Below are 24,605 nucleotides of genomic sequence, written 5' to 3' on the forward strand. Positions count from 1 at the left end.
TAATATTTATAAAGCTAAGTGAAGGTCAAATGAATAGAGTGTGTGTTTAATCGGCAAAAGACGATCTTTCCCAAGCATTAAGATATCGGTTTCAACACACGCTTTCACAACAAGAATCTTGCAAAATAAATGCAAAAAATTAATTTATAATTCAATATAAAAACAAACGTTAATGTAGGCGCAGGAATGGTTATGTGGTAATAAGCTTGCTTCGCAACCACATGGTTCCGGCTTCAGTCCCACTGCGTGGAATCTTGGGCAAGTGTCTTCTACTATAACTTCAGGCTGACAAAAGTCTTGTGAGTGGGTTTTGGTAGACGGAAACTGAAAGAAGCCCTTCGTATATATATATATATATATATATATTATATATATGGTGTACAAGACAAACAGATGTATTAGTATAACGCTCAGGAATAGAACATGTCTTTTACGTTTCGAGCCTACGCTCTTCTACAGAAAGTGACAGAGAACAAAAACAACGAGAGAAAACAATGTGTGTAGTGGCTAACGATCTATCATGGCGATATATAATATATATATATATATATATATATATATATATATGTATGTATGTGTGTATGTATATGTTTATGTGCGAGTGTCTGTGTTTGCCCACCCACCACCATCGCTTGACAACCGATGCTGGTGTGTTTATGTCCCCGTAACAAAGCTGTTCGACAAAAGAGACCGACAGAACAAGTGCTAGGCTTAGAAAAAGTAGGCTGGAGTCGATTTCTTCGCTTAAAACCCTTTAAGGTTGTGCACCAGCAGAGCACAGTCACATGACTGAAACATGTAAAAGAATAGAAGAGTACAGGAGCGCATGCGCATTTGAGTGTGTGTGTGAGTGAGAGAGAGAGAGAGAGAGAAAGAGAAAGAGAGAGAGAAAGAGAGAGAGAGAGAGAAAGAGAGAGAGAGAGAGAGAAAGAGAGAGAGAGAGAAAGAGAGAGAGAGAGAAAGAGAGAGAGAGAGAGAGAAAGAGAGAGAGAAAGAGAGAGAGAAAACATACCTGGAATCCTTTATGCGAAAGGATATCTAGCACTCTGTTGTACTGTATCTCTATCTCACCGTTTCTCATCTGAAATGTCTGAGGAAACGGTCCTTGGTAAGCATTATTTATGGTGTTATAATCTAAAGATTTCAATCCTTTGATTAATCTGTCTGCAATGTCTTCTTTGTACCTCGGGTGGACTCTGTGTAAGACAGAAGCAGAGATTATGTTAGTGCAGTGGACAGGGATAAACAGATTGAAGAATATGGAGAATGTAAGACGGAAGATGGCACCCGCACTCAGACACACATACAAGGGTGTACACACACATAGGGCTGCACATTCATACATTGTGGTACACACGCACCCGGGTACACACGGGTACACATGCGTACAAATAAGGGTACACGCACACAGGGATACACAAAGACATACCCACAGACATGGACACGCACAAATACGAAAGATGGAAGGTCTGGTGGGAGAGAAAGCTGATAGAAGATAGAGATGGAAGGATGAGGGCAACACAGAGATAGAGAGACAGACAGGACAAAGAAGTCTGTTTCTCGTTTCCTGAATTCCAGGTTTTCGTTCAGTATCTGCACTATCTTAATAACCAATACGAAGAGTATGAGAAATAGAGAGAAAGAGAGAGAGAGGTGGGAGAAAGAGAGACGAGAAAAAGAAGAGGAAAAGAGAAGAGGGAGAGAGAGGGGAAAGAGATAGAGAGTGAGAGAAAAGGGGAGAGAGGGACGGAAGAAAAAAGTGGGAGAGAGAGAAGGAGAGAAAGAGATAAAGATAGAGAGAAGAGAGAAAGAAGTAGGGGAGACAGATGAGAAAGACAAGAGGGAGAGAGAAGTCAGACAGGAGGGAGAGAGAGAAGAGTATGAGAGAGAGAGGTGGGAGAAAGAGAGACGAGAAAAAGAAGAGGGAAAGGAAGAGGGAGAGAGCAAGGGGAAAGAGATAGAGAGTGAGTGAGAGAGGGGAAATAGATAGAGAGTGAGAGAGGGGAAAGAGATAGAGAGTGAAGAGAAAAGGAGAGAGAGAGAGGGGACGAAGAAAAAAGTGGGAAAGAGGGAAGGAGAGAAAGAGATAAAAATAGAGAGTAGAGAGAAAGAAGTAGGAGAGACAGATGAGAAGACAAGAGGGAGAGAGAAGTCAGACAGAAGGGAGAGAGAAGAGTATGAGAGAGAGAGGTGGGAGAAAGAGAGACGAGAAAAAGAAGAGGGAAAGAGAAGAGGGAGAGAGAGGGGAAAGAGATAGAGAGTGAGAGAGGGGAAATAGATAGAGAGTGAGAGAGGGGAAAGAGATAGAGAGTGAGAGAAAAGGAGAGAGAGGGACGGAAGAAAAAAGTGGGAAAGAGAGAAGGAGAGAAAGAGATAAAAATAGAGAGTAGAGAGAAAGAAGTAGGAGAGACAGATGAGAAAGACAAGAGGGAGAGAGAAGTCAGACAGAAGGGAGAGAGAGAAGAGTATGAGAGAGAGAGGTGGGAGAAAGAGAGACGAGAAAAAGAAGAGGGAAAGAGAAGAGGGAGAGAGAGGGGAAAGAGATAGAGAGTGAGAGAAAAGTGGAGAGAGGAGGGAAGAAAAATGTGAGAGAGAGAGAAGGAGATAAAGAGAGAGAAGAGAGAGAAAGTAGGAGAGACAGAAGAGAAAGAGAAGAAGGAGAGAGAAGGGAAATGATAGAGAGGGAGAGAAGAGGGGAGAGAAGGAGAGAAGAAAGAAGTGGAAGAGAGAGAAGGAGAGAAAGATTTCGAAGAGACAGAAGTGAAAGAGAAGAGGGAGATAGAAGAGAGAGGAGGAGAGTGAGAAGAGGGACAGAAAAGAGAGAAAGAGGGGAGAGATAGGAGTGAGAGAAGAGAGAGAAGAAAGAAAAGAGGGAGCGAGAGAAGAGGGAGAGAGAGGGGAAAGAGATAGAGAGTGAGAGAAAAGTGGAGAGAGGGAGGGAAGAAAAATGTGAGAGAGAGAGAGAGAAGGAGATAAAGAGAGAGAAGAGAGAGAAAGTAGGAGAGACAGAAGAGAAAGAGAAGGAGAGAGAGGGGAAATGATAGAGAGGGAGAGAAGAGGGGAGAGAAGGAGAGAAGAAAGAAGTGGAAGAGAGAGAAGGAGAGAAAGATTTCGAAGAGACAGAAGTGAAAGAGAAGAGGGAGATAGAAGAGAGAGGAGGAGAGTGAGAAGAGGGACAGAAAAGAGAGAAAGAGGGGAGAGATAGGAGTGAGAGAAGAGAGAGAAGAAAGAAAAGAGGGAGCGAGAGAAGAGGGAGAGAGAGAAGAGGGAAAGAGAGAAGAGGGGAAGGAGAAGTATGCGAGAGACAGAGAAAAAAAGAGAAGTAATCAATCAGTCAATCGAGTAATCAATCAATCAATTAAAAATCAAACACAGCACTTAAAACAATAAACAAAGGCAAAATCATTTAAAAATAACATCGATACTACTTACGATCCGTACGGAGAAGTCGGATCTGGTAAGTCCATAGCTACAGCCATAAAAACATTGGGGAGTTTTTCATTTGGTACATAACCTTTACTAGCTGTCTGCGCCCAACGAAGGGCAGGGAACCCGAGGTTATGATAGGGAGCAAGCTGGATAAGAAATAAATGAATGCGATAGAAAAAGAAAAACACAGAGAAAAAAAAATCAACTATTTGATTATTTAAATTTATTTTTCAGAGTTGTGTTCGTTTGACAAATGAGGTGAGCTGAGATTAAACGGGGAAACTGAAATAATTATATCGTGAAAAGCTTTTATTTTAATTAGTAAGGAAAAAAATACAATTATACTAGACAACAATACATAAACACAAAATCAACCTCTTATGTTCTTTGTTTTATTATACCGTACTATACTACACTATATATAATATATATATATATATATATATTATATATATATATATAGGAGAGTTCACGAAAAAAAACAAAAGACGAAGACAGGTAGTGTACAAAACAAACAGATGTATTAGCATAACGCTCAGGAATAGAAGAAGTCTTTTACGTTTCGAGCCTACGCTCTTCTATAGAAAGGGACACAGAAAAAAAAAACAAGGTGAGAATTATATATATATATAATATATATATATATATTGTCCGGAAAGTTCGTGCCGATTTTTAAAGGAAAGAAAAAGGTCTATAAATATTTGCCATTACATTTTTAATCAACCAAATATGAACCATTTTGTTGCACAATGTGTCTCCATCCTTCCTTTAACTTGAAAATACCCTATTTCAGAACTGAGGTGGTTTCAGGCAAAGAATTCATCAAGGTGTCTTTTTACGTCAACCAAGGAATTGAAATTTTTACCATTAAGACTCTTCTGCAGAGACCTGAATATGTGGAAATATTTATTGCTATTTCAACATGGCTGAGCCGTAGGAACTGTTGTTACTACCTTTTTAACCTCAAGTTGACTCCTCCTTCAGCAGATTATTCGATGCCATCTGCATCCAATATATATTGTTCCAGCAACAGGACCACTAAACCGTACAGTGAACTACGATATAAAGTGATCCATTAGTAGTTACACTCCATGATAAAGGGCAGGTAATTTTAATCCTTCTCTTTGCCAAGAAGAAATGTGTCATAAAATTACTTCAGAATTAGATTTATTAAACTGTAGCACCAATCTTTCGTTGAAATGTTCTCATAAAGATAGAAGAGCCTTTAGATATGTCACTAATAAATAATGCCATAATTATAACTGCTTTCACTTTAATCTAATAAGCATAATTAATTTTTTAGCATATATTAGTAATAAAATAACTGCCGTCATCATAAGTTTAAATAGCAAACTGGCTTTTCTTAGAATATAATATTTATGAAATGTAGGGATAGGCGTTGGAGTGGTTGCGTGGTCAGTAGCTTGCTTACCAACCACATGGTTCTGCGTTCAGTCCTACTGCGTGGCACCTTGGGCAAGTGTCTCTTACTATAGCCTCGGGCCGACCAAAGCATTGTGAGTAGATTTGGTAGACGGAAACTGTAAGAAGCCTGTCATATATATGTGTATATGTATGTGTACGTGTGTGTGTGTATATGTTTGCCGGTCTGTGTTTGTACCCCCAACATCACTTGAGAACCGAAGCTGGTTTGTTTACGTACCCGTAAGTAAGCGGTTCGGCAATAGAGACCGATAAAATGAGTACTAGGCTTATAAAGAATAAGTCCTGGTTTCTGTTTGCTCGACTAAATGCGGTGCTCCAGCATGGCCACAGTCAAATCCTTGAAACAAGTAAAGAGAAAGAGTAAGAGTATATATATATATAATATATATATATATATATATATATATTTATGAAAATGAATATATATATATATATATATATATGTATATATATATATATATTACAAAGTAAGATAGGGGTTATGAGGGTAACGCTCTAAGGGATATATATGTAAGTGAATATATATATATATATATATATATATATATGAAGACACATACAATAGAAATACAAAATGGCTGACTGTTAGTAAGGAGAGACACACAAATAAGAAAGAAAAAACAAAGGACCACTGATGCAGTCATAGGAGTGTGACGAAAGAACTCTGGCCGAAATGATATTAAGATTAATGTAAAAAATAAATAACGCTGAAGCAAAGTAACATCAACTATATAGTGCATGTGTTTTTATTGGCTAAACTGGCAAAATGACCATTCCTAAATACAACAATATATATATATATTATATATATATATATATATATATATATATATATATAAATCGTTATATATGTATATAATCATTTAAGTCCATTATACATGCTAGCATCTGTTAAAAGGAACTTTTGACTCAGTTTTTTTTTACAATCGTTTTTAATTATCTTAAAATTGTTAGATTAACAAATAGCGAAAATAGCATAACACAACATAACCTAATTAAAGAGATTCTTGAATTTAATTACGCAGACATCTGACCCCGACAACTATAAATATCATCGTGAAAATCGATTTCGCTGTACTTGAATGGCCAAAAAACTAATTACCAGTTATATAATCGGGAACGGTTACATTATATATCTTCCATAGAACTAAATTGAAAGTGGTTCTCTTGTTAGCGTCGCATAATATTTTTAAGATCGAGGAGGGTTGGGCTATTAGTATATGTGTGTTTATTCTTTTTTAGGAGTGGCTGTGTGGTAAGTAGCTTGTTTACCAACAACATGGATCTGGGTTCAGTCCCCTTGCGTGGCACCTTGGGCAAGTGTCTTCTAATATAGCCCCGGGCCGACCAAAGCCTTGTGAGTGGATTTGGTAGACAGAAACTGAAAGAAGCCCGTCGTATATATGTATATATATATGTATGCGTGTGTGTGTTTGTCACCCTAACATTGCTTGACAACAGATTGTGGTGTGTTTATGTCCCCGTTAACTAGCGGTTCGGCAAAAGAGATCGATAGAATAAGTACTGGGCTTAAAAAAGAATAAGTCCCGGGGTCGAGTTGCTCGATTAAAGGCGGTGCTCTAGCATGGCCGCAGTCAAAAATGACTGAAACAAGTAAAAGAATAAAAGAAAAAAAAATACGTGTGTAACATGTATGCATGTGTATGTGTGCGTATGTGATCATAGTGTGTGTGTGTGAGTGTGTGTGTGTGTGTATGAGTGCGCGTGTGATTTTACCTGCACGAATCCGAATGGGAATGTAGAAGATGTCTGATTGTATGAACCTTCATTAAATTTTTGCCGCCAATCGGCAACCATTGCTGGAAACAAGCACGAATATTGTTTGGGATGCTGAGCGTTCGATTCACCTGTAATTATAAACAAACAGAAACACAAAACTAAAGATACAAGCATTTATGTCTCACTTACATAGGTGTCACATTAAAAACCACTGATCATATTGAAATGGGATATTTTATTTTTAGTTTATGATATCGATTTAAAGAAAATGGTCAGAAAAAATATGTGAACTTTTGTAGTCCTTTCCCAGTTTTTTTCGGGTTAGAGAGGTTCTATGATAACCAGAAACCTTGAAAATAGTGTACAATGGTTTTGTCATCTAGGTGATAAGAGGTGTTAAATAATCTGTTCTACTCTAGGAATAAGGGCCGAAATTTTTGGAGAGGGGGCCAGTCAATTAGATCGACCCTAGTGCGCAACTAGTAGTTAATTTGTCGACCCCGAAAGGATGAAAGGCAAAGTCGACCTCGGTGGAATTCGAACTCAGAACGTAAAGATAGATGAAATACTTATTTCTTTACTACCCACAAGGGGCTAAATACAGAGAGGACAAACAAGGACAGACAAACGGATTAAGTCGATTATTTGAATTTCGAACGTAAAGATAGATGAAATACTGCTAAGTATTTCGCTCGGCGTGCTAACGGCTCTGCCAGCTTGTCGCCTTAGTAGAGTTAAATAGTACAATAGATTAACTCTTGCATCCAGAAACATATAGTGTCATCTCGGTAGTGCTTTTGTATAATATCTGTTGACTCATATTCTTTTACTAGGCATTGGTTAACACTTGTCCATGGTGCTACCATATTATGGTGGAAGCGAAAATGATACCTAATTTTAGGTTTCATACCTTGATTAATGAATGTTAATCAGCGCCTCACCCAATGGCAAAATGTTGAATTATGTCATAACAGAAAGAAATAGGTTTTGAAAACAGCGTTGATTCAATAACGATTAAGCGAAACCTCGAATTTGAATGGTGCTTACGTTAAATTGTCATCCCCACAAAACTTAAATTAAAATCTAGTGATATTTGAACTATAGAGTATTGAAACAGATGGCCTACAAAAACTTTCACGCTCATAACAAGCACACACAAACACACGCTTGTAATGGACACAGGTTCCTGTGTCATATAGCTAGCTAGAGGCGATGGCCTCTTAGAGCTAATCGACGGCAGCATTCGTCCTATCTTTCTGGACTACCATTTAGCTTGGCGGTAACTATTAATATCCTCCAGTACCACTGCTCTAGTCTCCTTTAGAGAGACTTAGAAATATTAATATTTCTCTCTCTCTCTCTCTCTCTCTCTTTCTCTGAGGTCCTCTTCTTCTTCCTTTTTTTTTCCGGATACACCACCCCCATACACACACCTACCTACCTCCCACACGCCTGTTCACACACACACATACGTATACACATCTACGTACATACATTCACACATTTAATCACACACACTTATAGACATACATGCACACACACTCACACACACACATCGCACATACATACTTCACATACACACACATGCACACATACATGTAGGCACACACACATACATACATACATACCCATACATGCACACCTTTACACGAATGCACACACACATACACCTATTTGCATCCAGGCAGCCCCCCCTCTTTTCTGCTTTCCGGTTTTGGCTGATGTATCCTCGGTTCCCGCGGAGCGGGTCGTTCGAGGGCCTTTGCGCTAGCGCGCCTTGGCGCGTGCTGGGGGCTTGGTCGGCCCCATGGGCTTGCGTTGTATTGTTTGTGTGTTGTGTGCGTGAGCGCGCTTCGTGTGTGTGGGCTTGCTTCGGGTGTGTGCGTGCGTATGTATACATACATACCCACACACACGCATGCATCCCTACCCACATACATAGACGCACACCTACTCACACACACACATACACACACACACATACCCGCACACACACAAATACATACATACACACACATACCTACTTCAGACATACACACACACAGACATACACCCATACACTCACACTCACACGCATACACACACACACATAAACACGCACACGTACACATACACACACACACCTACATACATACATTACACTTGTACACACACACACCTACACAGCCATACCCTCACTCAGACACACACACCTACCTACACACACACACAAACACACACAGACACACACCCATACATACATACATCTACACACACACGCCTACACACATACATAAACACACACACATACACATACACACACATACGCACACACCAACATAAACACGCACACGCACACACACACCTACACTCCCACACACATACATACGCACCTACATACACACACGCACGCATACACACGCACACACACGCATACACACATACATTACACACGTACACATACACCTACATACACATGCATACACACACACACACAAACATGCACGGACACACCCAGACATACATACATACACCTATACACACACGCCCACACACCTACATACACACACATACACGGACACACCCATAATACTTACATACATACACCTATACACACACGCCTACACACCTACATACACACACATGCATACACACACACACATGTACGCACATACACACACATATACGCACATACATATATACACACACATGCACACACACACATACGCACATGCATGCACACGCGCACACCTACACGCATACATGCATACATGCATACACACACACACACGCACGTACACATACATACATACACACACATACATACACCCATATACATACATGCATCCTACACACACAGACATACACACTCATACATACATACACACACACTCACTCACACACCTGCATGTACGCGCACACACATGCACATACACACACTTCCACACACACACACGTACATACATACACACTCATACACATACACACACACACACACACGGACATACATCTATGCACACACATATATACACACATACTTACATACATTCATCGGACACACTGACACCCAGACATACACACAGACACACTCACACATCCACACACACACATACTTACATACACACTCCCAGGCGCGCGCACACACGCGCTTGCGCCGGCTCGCGCACGCATACGCGCATGCATGCACCTCGCTCTTGGACCCGACGAGATCTCCGGCTCGTTTCTGGGGCCCTCGCCTGTCGTTGGGTTCTCCCACGCCCGTCTCTGCGGGACCACTCTTCCATCTTCCCCTCAGCTGGAGTCCTTTTTCCTTATAAACCCCCCCTTTTTGTACACACACGCGCACACATACATACACCCACTCACACACACATTTGCTTAAATATATACATTACTCTTACACACACTTCAAATCTACTCGCCATACATACAACTACGACACTGGACACACACACACTACCACTCAACACACACACTGGCACGTTACATACGCCCCCACCCCTTCCCCTCCCTCCCTTCCTCCTTCCTTCATTTTTTTACTACTGACCACTGTCTGCTATGCCTACTACTGTTTCGCCCTACCTCACACGCCTACACACAGACGCACACACTAACATATATATATATTTTTTGTTTTTTTATCTCGCCTCACACACACATACACACACGCACACACTCACACATACACACACATCTGTTGCGTTACCAACCCTGTCTCCACTCTTTTGGCTTTAAAAACCTACTTTGCTCTTGTTATCGTAAACTTCCGCCTTTCACCATGTGTACTTGTAAACACCAGTCGCTTTTTTTTCTCCCTCTGTTGCCACCTCGGGATCTTTCTTTCTTCTATCTTCCATCTTTATGTTTCTGACGAAGAGCTCCGCTCGAAACGTCATACCTTCCTGCTTCCATCTTTCCTGAGCGCTATTATTAATAATACCGTAATTGTTCCACGTGTTGTGTTTTTTCTGTTTTCCTGTTTGGATTAAAATTATATATATATATATATATATTATATATATATATATATATATATGTTAGGCACCGGTCCGCACATGAAAATGAGGGAGTATTCGATTGAAGTTAAGTTGTCGAAGTACATACATAGCTGTTAATTCTTTATCAAAACGAAGCAAAATTTCTGGTGAGTTAGTTTGAAATCAGACCATAAAAGGCACGTTAAGAAACCTGGATAATCATTTAATTCATCATGGATAATCATAGATAATAATTTAATTCAACACCAGTGCTGAAAAATATTCATAATTTCATAATTTATAAATAAATTCATTTTTCCTAAGTTAATTAAATGCACATTAATTTCTGATTTATTCTCAAATAATTCGACAAGACAGGAGTCATCTTCAGCTCTATGTTGACAGAGAACAGAGTGTGTTGCGTGTATTACTTACGGACATCTATCGATTTCAATAATGACGGCATTGTCCATCATTCTGGGGACGATATAAAAACAACAAAATTATGTTTCGTTTTACTAACCTTGGTACCAGATAATTCCATGGATTGTCATATTTAATAATGGATGAATCATAGCATTCCAGAATGAAGACTTTGTAAACGAGATTTTGCTGCAAAATAAACGATATTTTGTAAATAAAAATTCATTAATAAAATATATTTGTTAAGGTTAATGATTCTAAGTACCGTCACATATGGCCATCTAGCATCTTTTCTGTACTCTAGTCGTCTTGATAACTTACTTTTTATAATACATTCAAATGCTCACAAATTACGCAAATAAAAGATACATAACAAGTTCGCATTATAGTCATGAAGTTTTGTGTTTTATCTATCAGCATACCATCTTGGTTACGTGACGTTGGTCATAGCATCAAGTGGATCCAAATCATGTCTTCTAACAAATGAAGTTGATCCTATTTCTGGTTCTGAAAGGAGCTAAAGCACTTTGTGCCTCTGGTTTTAAATCTATCTATCTATCTATCTATCTATCTATCTATCTATCTATCTATCTATCTATCAAACTATCTATCTATCTATCTATCAAACTATCTATCTATCTATCTATCTATCCGTCTGTGTCTCTTTTTGTATATGTATGTGTCTGTATATATATATGTCTCCAAATATATATGGAGACATATATATCGATAATTATGGATATACGAAATTTTATTTGTATATTCAAACATATATATGTATAATATTTTTTAAATAAATATTTAGCATAAGCTACAAATTGAGACCAGTTCCGGGAGTTCCATGCGTTAGCACAACGCACGAAAGACTCGAACCTAGATTCACTGTGTTGCTTCTGCTAAATATTAATAAAAATAAACATATGGTCATATTTTGAGTTCTATTTTCCCTTGGGTATCACCATATCTGTATATATATGTATATATATGTATATACATATATATATATATGAATGTGTGTATGTGAATATATATGTACAGGCATTTATATATATATATATATATATATATATATATATATATATATATATATATATATATATATATATTTATATGTGCGTGTGTGTGAGTTGCTTTGTGTATTTGTATATGTGTGTGATGTATGTCTGAGTGTATATATATAGATATAAATTGTAGGCATCATTCGCACTTAAACATCGATATTCAAAAGAACGTCCAGCTTTCTTAAAAAGAACTTCGTTCTTTGCCCAGAAGAACTAAAAGAAATCAATGGTGAAAATCTGAAGTGCTTCCCTTTTTTCCTCAATTATTATCTTCTTTAATCTGGGAATATTTCATATCGAGAATTTCAATCAAACTTTCGCTCTCAGCCTCACATGTGCGCCATATAAATAAATCGTTAATACTGCGGATGGTATTTTCCCCAACATTTTATATCTGGCAGAGGAGAAGACGTTTATAAGTATAATCTTGTAGATACTCCCGGCCTATTAATATTGATGCTGTCGATGACTTTTCTCAGCATCTGTCGATCAATGTCTTCCTGTTTAAAAACTTGTTCGGTGAGAAAACCGAATGCTTGGAAAATGTGTGCTCTTTGCGAAGGTCATTCAAGTACCAGATTGTAACGTTAAAACGGGTGGTTGTTTAGGGCCCAGAATAGATAGAGAAAAGCACGTTAAGTTCTTCATAGCTCATCCAACTTTTTAAAACAACGAGTCAGACATAAGGTATAAGATATATTCCGCAGTGAACGTCGGTGGAAGTCCTCCGATTAATGATAATAATTATAAGTTTTGTCTATAACATTGACTTAGGACGGGACATCAGCTAACCTACTAACGAACAAACACAGTCGAAAGGAAGATAATTCGTAGCAAGTCTTAGATAATGTGCTGCTTCAATATCAAAAATATTCGTTTCTACTCTAGGCATAAGACCTGAAATTTTTGGGAAAGGGGACAGTCGATTAGAACAACCCCAATAAAAAACTGGTACTTAATTTATCGACCCCGAAAGGATGAAAAGCAAAGTCGGCCTCGGCAGAATTTGAACTCAGAACGTAAAGACAGACGAAATACCGCTAAGCATTTCGCCCAGTGTGCTAACGTTTCTTATTTCTTTACTACCCACAAGGGGCTAAACACAGAGGACAAACAAGGACAGACAAACGGATTAAGTCGATTATATCGATCCGAGTGTGCGTAACTGGTACTTACTTTATCGACACCGAAAGGATAAAAGGTAAAGTCGACGTCGGTGGAATTTGAAGTCAGAACGTTACGGCAGACGAAATACTGCTCAGCATTTCGCCCGGTGTGCTGACGTTTCTGCCAGCTCGCCGCCTTAACATCGAAAATATTCAATTGTCAACTGAATTCATTTTGTACAAAACATTTTAATTCTGTAATATCTTTATTTCTGTCTTTACTCAGTAAGTGTTGTTTCCTATTTGGTTCTATCTGGAAATCAAATGAAATGACTACTATTCCCTTCATACTTTGATTTTGTGGCCTGGACATCAATGTTTTGAAACAGACCCATTTCCCATTATATTTCAGGCAGATTCAGTGTTGAATTGTTGATATAGAAATATCATTATAGCAAATATCCTGCTCAATACCACAGATTTGCCTATCAGATGCTTGACCTTAATCACACGAGTATGTATCTTAGTGGATGACAATAAGTGCATTTCCTCTCACGAGCCGGATTATTTGAGGAACATCATGTCAATCTGCTGAAAGGGATATTTGGCTTTTAAATGAATGTAACAAAAGCAAAGTCTAAAGGAAATATTAGCCATCTTTTAAAAATATTGTCTAAGGGTAAACAAATAGGAAATAACAGTTACTTCCCGAAGACAAAAATCTAACTGGAACAGTACGCTTTAGAAATTTGTTATTCACATAACACAGGCTATAATTAACACAGTTGTTCAAATTTTCCCTTGAATAAAACTAGAAATATTTTCCTCCTATCCGTGTCTTTGTTACTGAGGAAACCTACGATCTCCTCTGATGTATGTATGTATGTATGTATGTGCGTGTATTATATATCTATACATACATAAGTGCAGGTTACTAAATAAATATGTAACGGTTCCTGTTAATCCAAGAAATTAACGCATCTTTTCTTTTTAGTTCAGATATTTATCATGGGAAACGTTGCTCCAGTCCACTCAGATGCAAAAATGAGTTGTAAATGCAATTCAAAGGGACGGGTTTTGTCACATTTTGTGCCATGCTGAATCACCCTGAGAAATACGGTAAACTTACGCTTATGTAACGAGCAGGCCTTTCCATCGATCGGATCAGCTGGAACTGTCGCCGTCGTAAGCGACAGACTACCAGATATGCATGTATATATATATATATATATATTAATATACTATGTATATCTATGTATGTTTCTGTGTATATATACTTATAACCATGTGTTTGTGTGCGTATATATTTATATATATATATATATAAATGTGTACAACACATACACACATACGCACACACACTCAGACACACACTATTATACGGATATATGTGTTCAATTTTATCTATAGGTATTTGTGCATACTTGAAATCTTTTTCGCTTTAAGTACTTATCTAACCGAAGAATCTATTAGCGAGACCCCGTTCTTTTCTTCAACGGCAGGTAGATAATATACGTTTCCTTCTAAGCTTATTGATTTTTATTTAACCAGGTGCAACAGCCCCCTCCCTCCCGCCCACCCCGTCTATTAGGAGAGACACAAGTGAAATTGTGATGTACATACATTTCTGTATTTTTCTAAAACTGTTAGAATCGTGAAAGTAATAGCTTCGATTGCTAACACAAAATGGCTACTTCGCATTGTGTTTTATTTTTGTGTTGATGACACATGCCATTCTCTTAATCTGATTGGTTTCCCACGATAAATATCTCAACTAAAAAAGAAAAGATGCGTTAACGTCTCGGATTAACAAGAACCGTTACATATTTATGTAGTAACCTGCACAAACGATGCTCATATTACTTGGGGTTTCCTAAACGTTTATCCGTATCTAATGAGCTACTAATTGCTTAAGTGGATGGTGGTGTTAATGAGAAAGAAAGAAAGAGAGAGAGAGAGAGAGAGAGAGGAGAGAGAGAGAGAGAGAGAGAGAGAGAGAGAGAGCGAGAGAGAAAGAAAGAAAAGGAGATAGATTGAAAGAGCAATATATATATATATATCATCATCATTGTTCGACAGTGGTCGAGACAATGGAATTTACTATGTTACGCCAGACTTCACGGTCCATCATAGCATTACGAAGGTCCCGTTGCTGGATGCCTATATCCTTGGAGATTACATCAGGGTAGGAGAATGTGCGCCCTCTGGTATCGCGAGCAGATGGCTTCCAGAACCATATGTGTGTGTATATATATATATATATATACTTATGAGAGGGATGACCACTGTGTGGATAACCCTTATGCTAGAAGTAGATCTGCTATGGTCTTACTACTGAGAAATGTTCTCAAGAAAAATTTAGCAAACACCAGAATCGAGCAAGACAAAAAAGCCCTAAAACTATGGATTATTCACATACATGTTTCACTATTAACATATTACGTAATCTTAATTATATATATATATATGTGTATACATATATATATACATACACACGCATGTATATATAAACGCACATGTATAAACACCCCATATATATATATATATATATACATATATATATATACATATATATATACATATATATATATATATATGTATATATATATATGTGCGTGTGTGTGTGTGTGTGTGTGTGTGTGTATGTGTTGTGTGTCTGTGTTTGTCCCCCCCCTAACGTCAGTTGACAACCGATGCTGGTGTGTTTACGTCCCCGTAACTTAGCGGTTCGGCAAATGAGACCGATGGAATAAGTACTAGGCTTACAGAGAATAAGTCCTGGGTGTTGATTTGCTCGACTAAAGGCGGTGCTCCAGCAAGGCCACAGTCAAATGACAGAAACAAATAAAAGAGTAAAAGAACACACACACATACATATATCACCCTGATCACCGTGATCGACCAGACTATCAGATGTTGCTACACATCGCTGGTCACAATGCGCTTCGCATTGTTTTAGCCTTCAAATGACGCCACCCCGCTGGCTAAGCGAGCAGGCCAACAGAAGAAAGAGTGAGAGAAAGTTGTGGCGAAAGAGTACAGCAGGGATCGCCACCATATATATATATATATATATATATATATACATAGAGAGAGAGAGAGAGAGAGAGAGAGAGTGGTTATTTAGAACCTTACATGATTCATTCTTGATACAACGAAAAATTTTTCTTCGTGCTCATTAAATCTATAAGCTGTAGCAGCCAAATGACCCTCAAATCAGACTGGTAATTTTTTTAAATAAAGTAAGCCTATGAAAATGCAAACTCTTACAATATAAATGGAAAAGAAATAGAAATAAAATAGTGGATGGTTACAGATAGACCAACTTTAAAGCTAAATAATTAGGGGGAAATGTTGCGCATGTTAAGAAGTCAAGCTCTCTCACAATTGTCCACAGTCTGTACTTTATCGTTCCCTGTACACCGATAGGATCGATAGTTTTGTATTTAAAAACTTTCAGCTGAATAAAATCGAATTCAAGTTTATCTCGTTCTACTAGGAAATAAAGACGCTATCTTTGTTTGCTACGAAATTAATTTAAATATCAATTTTTTTTTAATATCCCAGGTGATAAATATTAATCTTATTCATTAAAAGCGTCCAACAAGTAAATCGCTTGTTCATTGTAATTCTAACGAGAATCACAAGGGAATGTTTCTAACTCAGTGTAGGATAAATATGACAAATATTGAAAGAAATTTATTCGGAAAGCAATGCTCTTGTCGTTTTCTTTCAGCTGATGTTTATATCCGACGCCAAAATATATTGCCGAAGTCTACACATAATACATATATTAATAAAAATCATGTATTGCATTGTCTTATATATTCTTTCTGATTTTAGGACGGTGCTGTATGATATAATTAAATTAAGTTGTTATATCGTTCATGTGACTTAACCACGTAGAGGCTTAATCCTTGATTCGACGTAACTGCTTGTCGTTTGTCAAGAAGTGTGTATTGTTGACATTTCACTCACGAAGAATTTAGGAAAATTACGTGATTAATCAGAGAATCCTTTAAATTAATTAATAATTTAAGTAAGAATTCCTCAGAATAAATTTAAATTCATGATTCGAGTACCCAAATTAAATGCCTACAATGAAAAACAGCGCAAAATCCTAGAAAATTTCTCCGAAATTGTGAACGACGCTATAGTTGCATGTAAATATTTCAATCAAATATTAAAATTTATTCGCTGATGAACCTTTGCTTAAATAATTAATTAACTAATTACTGTACAGAATTCTCAAGTTAATTAACTACTTTTCTTTAATTGACTTAAAGAGCGGAAAACCGAGGGTGTACGCTTCTTGACAAACAACAACTGAGTTGGGTCAATACGAGGTCCTCCTTTGCTATGTCGGATTCTACTTGGGGTTTTCATATGTAACATCATCACGCATTTAAATATTCTTCCATAAATAAGGGATAGGATGAGAACGAAAAGGACCGGAAAATAGGCTGCTAAACATTTTGACCGACCTGCAAAAGATTATGCAATAATGATGATGATTATAATGATGATGATGATGGTTTCAAATTTCGACTGAATACCATCAAATAGAATTCTCCTATTTCTGTCTGTACGCTATGCTAAACTCGTTACGGTGTATGTATGTATGTATGTATGTATGTATGTATGTATGTATGTATGTATGTATGTATGTATGTATGTATGTATATTTGTATGTATGTATGTATATTCGTATGTATGTATATTCGTATGTATGTATATTCGTATGTATGTATGTATATTTGTATGTATGCATGTATGTATGCATGTATGTATGTATATTTCTATGTATGTATGTATATTTGTATGTATGTATGTATGTATGTATGTATGTATGTATGCATGTGTGTATGTATGTATATTTGTATGTATGTATGTATATATAGGTACAAACATTCACCAAAACTTGAAGGTTATTCATTAATTATTTACTAATATCGCTTTCAAATTTTGGCAGAACGCTAGCAATGTCTTAGAAGGGTGTAAGTTGATGTTATCGACTCCTGTATTCAACTGGTACTTATTTTATCACCTCCGACTTGATGAAATGCAAAGTCGACCTCAGCCGAATTCGAACTCAGAAAGTAATGACGAACGAAATGCCGCTAAGTATTTTGATCTGTGTGCTAACGATTCTGCCAGCTCACCATCTTTATACAGTTCTATATTCACTCCATAATTTCCCACGGACATATAGTGTAGTGGTTAAGAGCGCGGGCCACTAGCCCCAAGATTCCGAGTTCGATTTCAAGCAGTGACCTGAACACTAATAATAATAATAATAATAACATCGAAATAATAACACTGAGAATTTATCTTATATTTGTTGGGATGTAGAAGTGATATTAAGTCGTTAGTTTGATTAGCTATATTTTTTTTGTTTTTTTTCTACTATAAGCACAAAACCCGAAATTTTGGGGTGGAGACTAGTAGATTACATCGAACCCCAGTATTTCACTGGTACTTAATTTTTCGACCCCGAAAGGATAAAAGATAAAGTTGACCTCGGCGGAATTTGAACTCAGAACGTAGCGGTAGACGAAATACATATCTTTACTACCCACAAGGGGCTAAACATAGAGAGGACAAACAAGGACAGACAAACGGATTAAGTCGATTATATCGACCCCATTGCGGAACTGGTACTTAATTTATCGACCCCGAAAGGATGAAAGGCAAAGTCGACCTCGGCTGAATTTGAACTCAGAACGTAACGGCAGACGAAAGGCCGCTAAGCATTTCATCCGGTGCGCTAGCGATTCTACCAGTTCGACGCCTTAGATTACTTATAATTACACGACAGTGTGATAGATAGTCGTTTAATGAGGAGTAAATTTAGAGAAGTTGATTGAAAAAATTCTTCATGAAAATAATATTTAGAAAAAAGGCCCACAGGTGAATTTGTTTTAAAAACATTTCATGAGAGACTTTTGCAGTTAACAACTGTTGGTGGTTCTGATACAGTAGGCCAAAATGCTGGCCTTTGAAAAGAAATTTGCTTGAGGTTATGGTCAACCTCACATACCTTTACAATACATTATATGTACCTTAGGAAATATTGTGTGCAAAATTAAACTTTACAGATTTCGATGGTGAGATGAGATTAGTACCAAATATAGCCAATATATTTACTAAATCTAGCGGCCAGGGCTTTTGAATAAACAAGAATTTAATTTGAAATGAAATTGAATCAGTTTACAACGGTTTAGTAATGTATATTATACGAGGACTAAGTTGCAATCGATTTGTGATATCAGATTCTTTTCAGAGATGAAAATAATAGAGCATGAATATTTCAACTAAAATATTTTGAGTTGATTTAGTTATCTGAGGTTCTTTTTAAAGATATTTCATTGAGTCTAAACGTTTTGCGAAATACATTTACGTTGTTTGAATTTTTCTGAGAATAAACTGGGCCTATTTTAAGAAGATTTAGAAAATCTCGAGCGTGAAGAAATTTTTTTTGCAGAAGTTAGTTCTAAGGCAGTTGAATATAACGCAAAAAAAAAAGAAAAATTCATAGAAATTCTAAAGGTCGTGCGTGAAGAAGCAGTTTTCTTGTAGATTTGAGCAATTCAAAGAATTAGAGAAAGCAATATAATGAATATTTTGTTGCTGAATTCGAGAATGCTGTAGTTTTATGGGGTTATTTTGATGCTACAAATTAATATAAAAACAACCTGATTTAGCATATTTCGCTGGTCTGGATTTAGATGCGTTTGAGTGGAGGAATTGATATCTAGAAATGCAATTATCCGATTTTCAATCTAGTCGTAGGTGATTAAAAGGAAATTATGTTTAAACATGTACAAATAACTGTAATTAAGTTCTGAGCTGTGGACCTTTGAGAACGAAAATTTAGGTGGTCTTAAAATTCTTGCAAAAACAGTCCAATCCGTTTTTTCGTCAGCGTATTCGTGGGAAACATTGCTCTCAGCTTTACGAAATAATAAAATTAATAATAAAAAAACAAACAAACAAGAGAAATAAATGATATGATGCACTAAGAGCTACTTGCATATCATTAATATAACCCGTTATAAAACTCCCATAAAAGAACTATATTCTGTAATCCAGCAACCGAAAACGTCATTAAATTTAAGATAACATTAAAAATTTATTTTTATTATCCTAATTTTATGAGCATATTTTAAAATATCAAGTTAAATTTTATATCAAAACTCTTAGATATTTTAACATATTAGAAAAAATATAAGCTATATATCTATAAACATTTACCTATAACTAAAATACATCTAGAATTATGACACTGCAAGAAAAGAATTACTAAAAATATTTTAAATCTTAATCAACGCGATGTATGAAAAGTAGGCTATTACAATTTTTGTTGTTGTTGCAGTTAATAGTGTTCAAGTACCCATGATTATTCGATTCCTAATCACAAACTATGCCTCTAAACCTCTTTCAATTACTCAGTGGTTAAAACTTAAAAGAGCAGATCCCCTTCGGTCATAAAAGTTACCCTCCAAGGCACAAGTCCGGGCAAGGTTGTTTGTGGAAGACCAACAGTCGCCCATGCATACCGGCCTCCCCTCTCCACGCCACCGGTGTTATCCAAGGGAAAGGCCTATACAGCTTGGCACCAGGGATGTCGCAACGTGAAATAAAGTGTCTTGCTCAAGAACACAACAGACAGCCCAGTCCGTGAATCGAACTCACAACTTCACGACCGTAAGCTTGATGCTCTAACCACTGAGCCATGCACCTTCACGGTGATTAGAACTAGGTTTATACGTTTTATGGTTAATACACTTTTAGCATCATTTTTTGACAATTATCAGAGCTCGAAGCTCTCCTCCTGGTCGCCAGTGTGGAAATATATATCTAATTCGTTTATCCGCATAATTTTTTCTATAATAATCTCTCTCTATATAAACGGCAGTTTGTCTGTGCGTGTTTCTGTGTGTCTGTTTGCTTGTACTCTCACCCTGACCACGGCTTTCAACCGATTCTGATGAAACTTGACACACACATAGCCCAATGTCATAATTCAAAACTAACGCAGCGAAAATTTTGAAAAGTTCCCCCAGTTCTCAAAAAAATCGATAAATTCGACATGGGGTCGAGAATCAGAAACACAAACCGCAAACTGTCTAGGGGACGCAACTCCACCTTTTTTTACTCTCAAAAAAAATTTACCATCATTTTTTTCCATTTTTTTCGCTATTTTTTGGCTATAACTCTCTAAAAATGCTTTATAGTTATTTCCCTTACAAACCTGAGCAATGCCGGGCGATACTGCTAGTATAATATAAAAAAATTGACTGAAACAAAAAAAAATTTCTTTGTACTCGGAGGTAAATTAATATCAATATTGATTTTGCTCTGGTTACTCTTTTAGTCTTTTACTTGTTTCAGTCATTTGACTGCGGCCATGCTGGAGCACCACCTTTAGTCGAGCAAATCGACGACACCAGGATTTATTCTTTGGAAGCCTAGTACTTATTCTATCGGTTCCTTTTCACGAACCGCTAAGTTACGGGGAGGTAAACACACCTCAATCGGTTGTCAAGCGATGTTGGGGGACAAAGACATACAAACATATACACGCCCACACATACATACATACATACATACATACATACAACATACATACATACATACATACATACATACATACATACATACATACATACATACATACATACATACATACATACATACATACATACATATATATATATATATATATAATATATATATATATATATATATATATATATACGACGGGCTTCTTTTAGTTTCTTTCTACCAAATCTACTCACATGGCTTTGTTCGGCCCGAGTCTATAGTAGACACTTGCCCAAGATGCCATGCAGTTGGGAATGAACCGGAACCATGTGGTTGGTAGGCAAACTACTTACCACACAGCTACTCCTGCGCCCTACACAACCTCTCCTGCGCCCTACACATCCTCTCCTGCGCCCTACACAGCCTCTCCTGCGCCCTACACAGCCTCTCCTGCGCCCTTTTATATGATTATAGTAAATCAGTTCTTAGGTTTTCATGATCCTGCATCCATAGTTAACGGTAGCTCTATGGTCATTGCGCTATACCGGTTTCTGAATCATTTTGTACCAATGGACCAACTTACTTCCTTTTTTACTCTACTGGGTCCTATAGTCATTCGCTATTGTAGTTTTATAATTAAATATTATTAGGTATTGTATAAATAAGTATTAAAATATTTTGTGCGCTCTAGAAAGTTGTTACCTCCGCCTCAGCGATGGCTGAAATATTGTTTTTTCAGTCGTGTACATATATTTGTTTGTTCGTGGACAATATATCTAAAGAACCGCTAGATGGATTCGAATGAAACTTTCAGGAATGTTCGGCCACGTGACTGGCACGGACTGATTAGATTTTGGGATCGATCCAGTACCGTAAAGAGTGGTGGAATTCATTTTTAATATTCTCGTTTATGGGAGCAATCGAGTTTATCTCAGATAATTTCATTTTAAAAACCATCTCTGGCTAATTGTTGAGAGGACGTTGGTGTTGCCTTGGTGGAGGTCTGCGCTCTCTGAGTGCTCTTGATGTAAATAAATCTTAAGTGCAAAATTTTAGATAGACCACCCAAGGGTCACAGGGATTCTGCTTGAGGGATTCTGCTTGGGAAACAAAGCTTTAAATTAATACTCACGTTTCTGGACATTTCTTCAAAACATCAGGTGAGGACCACCCCTCAATTGGAGTGCCACCATATGTAGAACTCACTAAACCTATTGGAATTCTGTGTTCTTCGTAGAGACGTCGGCCATACATCCAACAGATGGCCGAGAAATACATCCAATTTGACGACGCTATTGCTTCTGTTGATGAAAATACAATTAAAACATGAGATCTAGTATTTAAGTATCAAATGTATTTCGCTGTTTTTCTCTCCCAATCTCATATTCACGATATCAGTCCCTCAGTATCTGTGTGTGTGTGTGCGTGCGTGTATTTGTGTGTATGTGTGTGTACAGTATACATTCATGGGGGAAGCGTGGCAAAACGGTAAAGAACTCCACCTTGCACACGCGAGGAATCAGCTTCGACCACACTGTGAGCCAAATGTCTTTTTGCTATAGTCTCGAGTCGACCTAAATTTAGTAAGTAAAATCAGGTACACGGAAGCTTTGCACTAAGGACGTTGGATAGATTGTTGCTGTAATTGAAAAGGCCAGCTTTGTCACATACACTTACCGGCTCATGCTGAATTTTTAGGTTAATGGTACACGTTTCTGAGAAATTCTCTGCCACTTTAGTATAAATGAATTCAATGAACATGTAGGTTGTTTAAGGCGGCGAACTGGCAGAAACGTTAGCAATGTCCGGCCTGTTATGCTCACACTTCAGAGACGTTTTGATGGGTGTATACTACCAGCATTACTTGAGTTGATATTTAGAGTTTTCTATAATTATTCCAGGACAGTCTTTTGTCTTTTGAATGGCATTATATCGTTTTAGTGTCAATGTATGTGTTTGTGAAAACGTGTAAGTATCTAATCACTAAGTTAACAAATAAATTAGCTCAATGATTCAATACTTTAACTAATTTCATCGCAAAAATTTGAAGCTACGACATGCATTTAGTCAACGTTTCAAACAGCAGCTAAACATACATATATCTGTCGTACAATGCGATTTATAACAGAAAAAGATTAAACAGGAATGAATATTTCTACATCAAATAAACTAACACGCAGATAAGTCTTTATTTCTAACATGCTGTGGTTATTGTTGGTTTTGATGTAATTTAACCGCTAGCTATACATAATCAAACAAACCTAAAATTAAAGCCGTATGACATATAACTAACCCACTAGCTCTTTTATTATATATTTTCAGTCAAACAGTAAATAGATCCTCATTATGCACTTCTTCGAACTTTAAAGAGTGAACAGCGTCTTTATTTGAAGTAAAATTAGTTCCTATTTTTAACATAACAAGCAACTATTTTGGTGCTCCCTCATGCATTCATAGTGATTCGTTTAATACAATGATAATTAAATTTAAGAACAGCGATATTCTATTGATAAACGAGAGCTTTGTGGAGTCATTAGTTGTAGCTACTTACCAGGTGATGCGACCGACCATTGTTCCAGAGCACATTTGACGTCGTATTCCGGTTGATTAGCGGCCATATATGCTGTAGTAAATACTCGAATGTGTGGATAATGTATGGAACCTTTAGCCTCGTTGCTACCATTGAAAGCCTACAAATATATCAATATATATATATATATATATATATATATATAGATATATATATATATACACACACATACATACATACATACATACGTACACAGAAGCACATACATACAGATTTTGAATTGAGTTCAATTATATTTATTTGGTTGAATTCTCATATGGTTATTTAAATTTCGTGTTCAAACGCTTATTCAGATGGTTATTTGATG

The 24,605-nt window shown here is 37.1% G+C and overlaps 1 protein-coding gene across 2 annotated transcripts in view; it reads right to left on the reverse strand.

Moving 5' to 3' along the window:
* The window catches only part of LOC115222313 (sialate O-acetylesterase-like), an 88,674-nt gene that overhangs the window by 13,139 nt on the left and 50,930 nt on the right, over window positions 1–24,605 (reverse strand). For both annotated transcript variants that reach the window (XM_036511225.1, XM_036511224.1), the window contains exons 4-9: window positions 24,260–24,398; window positions 22,841–23,009; window positions 11,095–11,183; window positions 6,613–6,743; window positions 3,433–3,575; window positions 1,013–1,196 (exon numbers count right to left, since the gene is read on the reverse strand). In XM_036511225.1, the coding sequence (XP_036367118.1) occupies window positions 1,013–1,196; window positions 3,433–3,575; window positions 6,613–6,743; window positions 11,095–11,183; window positions 22,841–23,009; window positions 24,260–24,398 (855 nt within the window). The remainder of the gene's footprint in view (window positions 1–1,012; window positions 1,197–3,432; window positions 3,576–6,612; window positions 6,744–11,094; window positions 11,184–22,840; window positions 23,010–24,259; window positions 24,399–24,605) is intronic.

Source organism: Octopus sinensis, linkage group LG19 (assembly GCF_006345805.1).
Source record: "Octopus sinensis linkage group LG19, ASM634580v1, whole genome shotgun sequence".
Classification (NCBI taxonomy): Eukaryota; Metazoa; Mollusca; class Cephalopoda; order Octopoda; family Octopodidae; genus Octopus; species Octopus sinensis.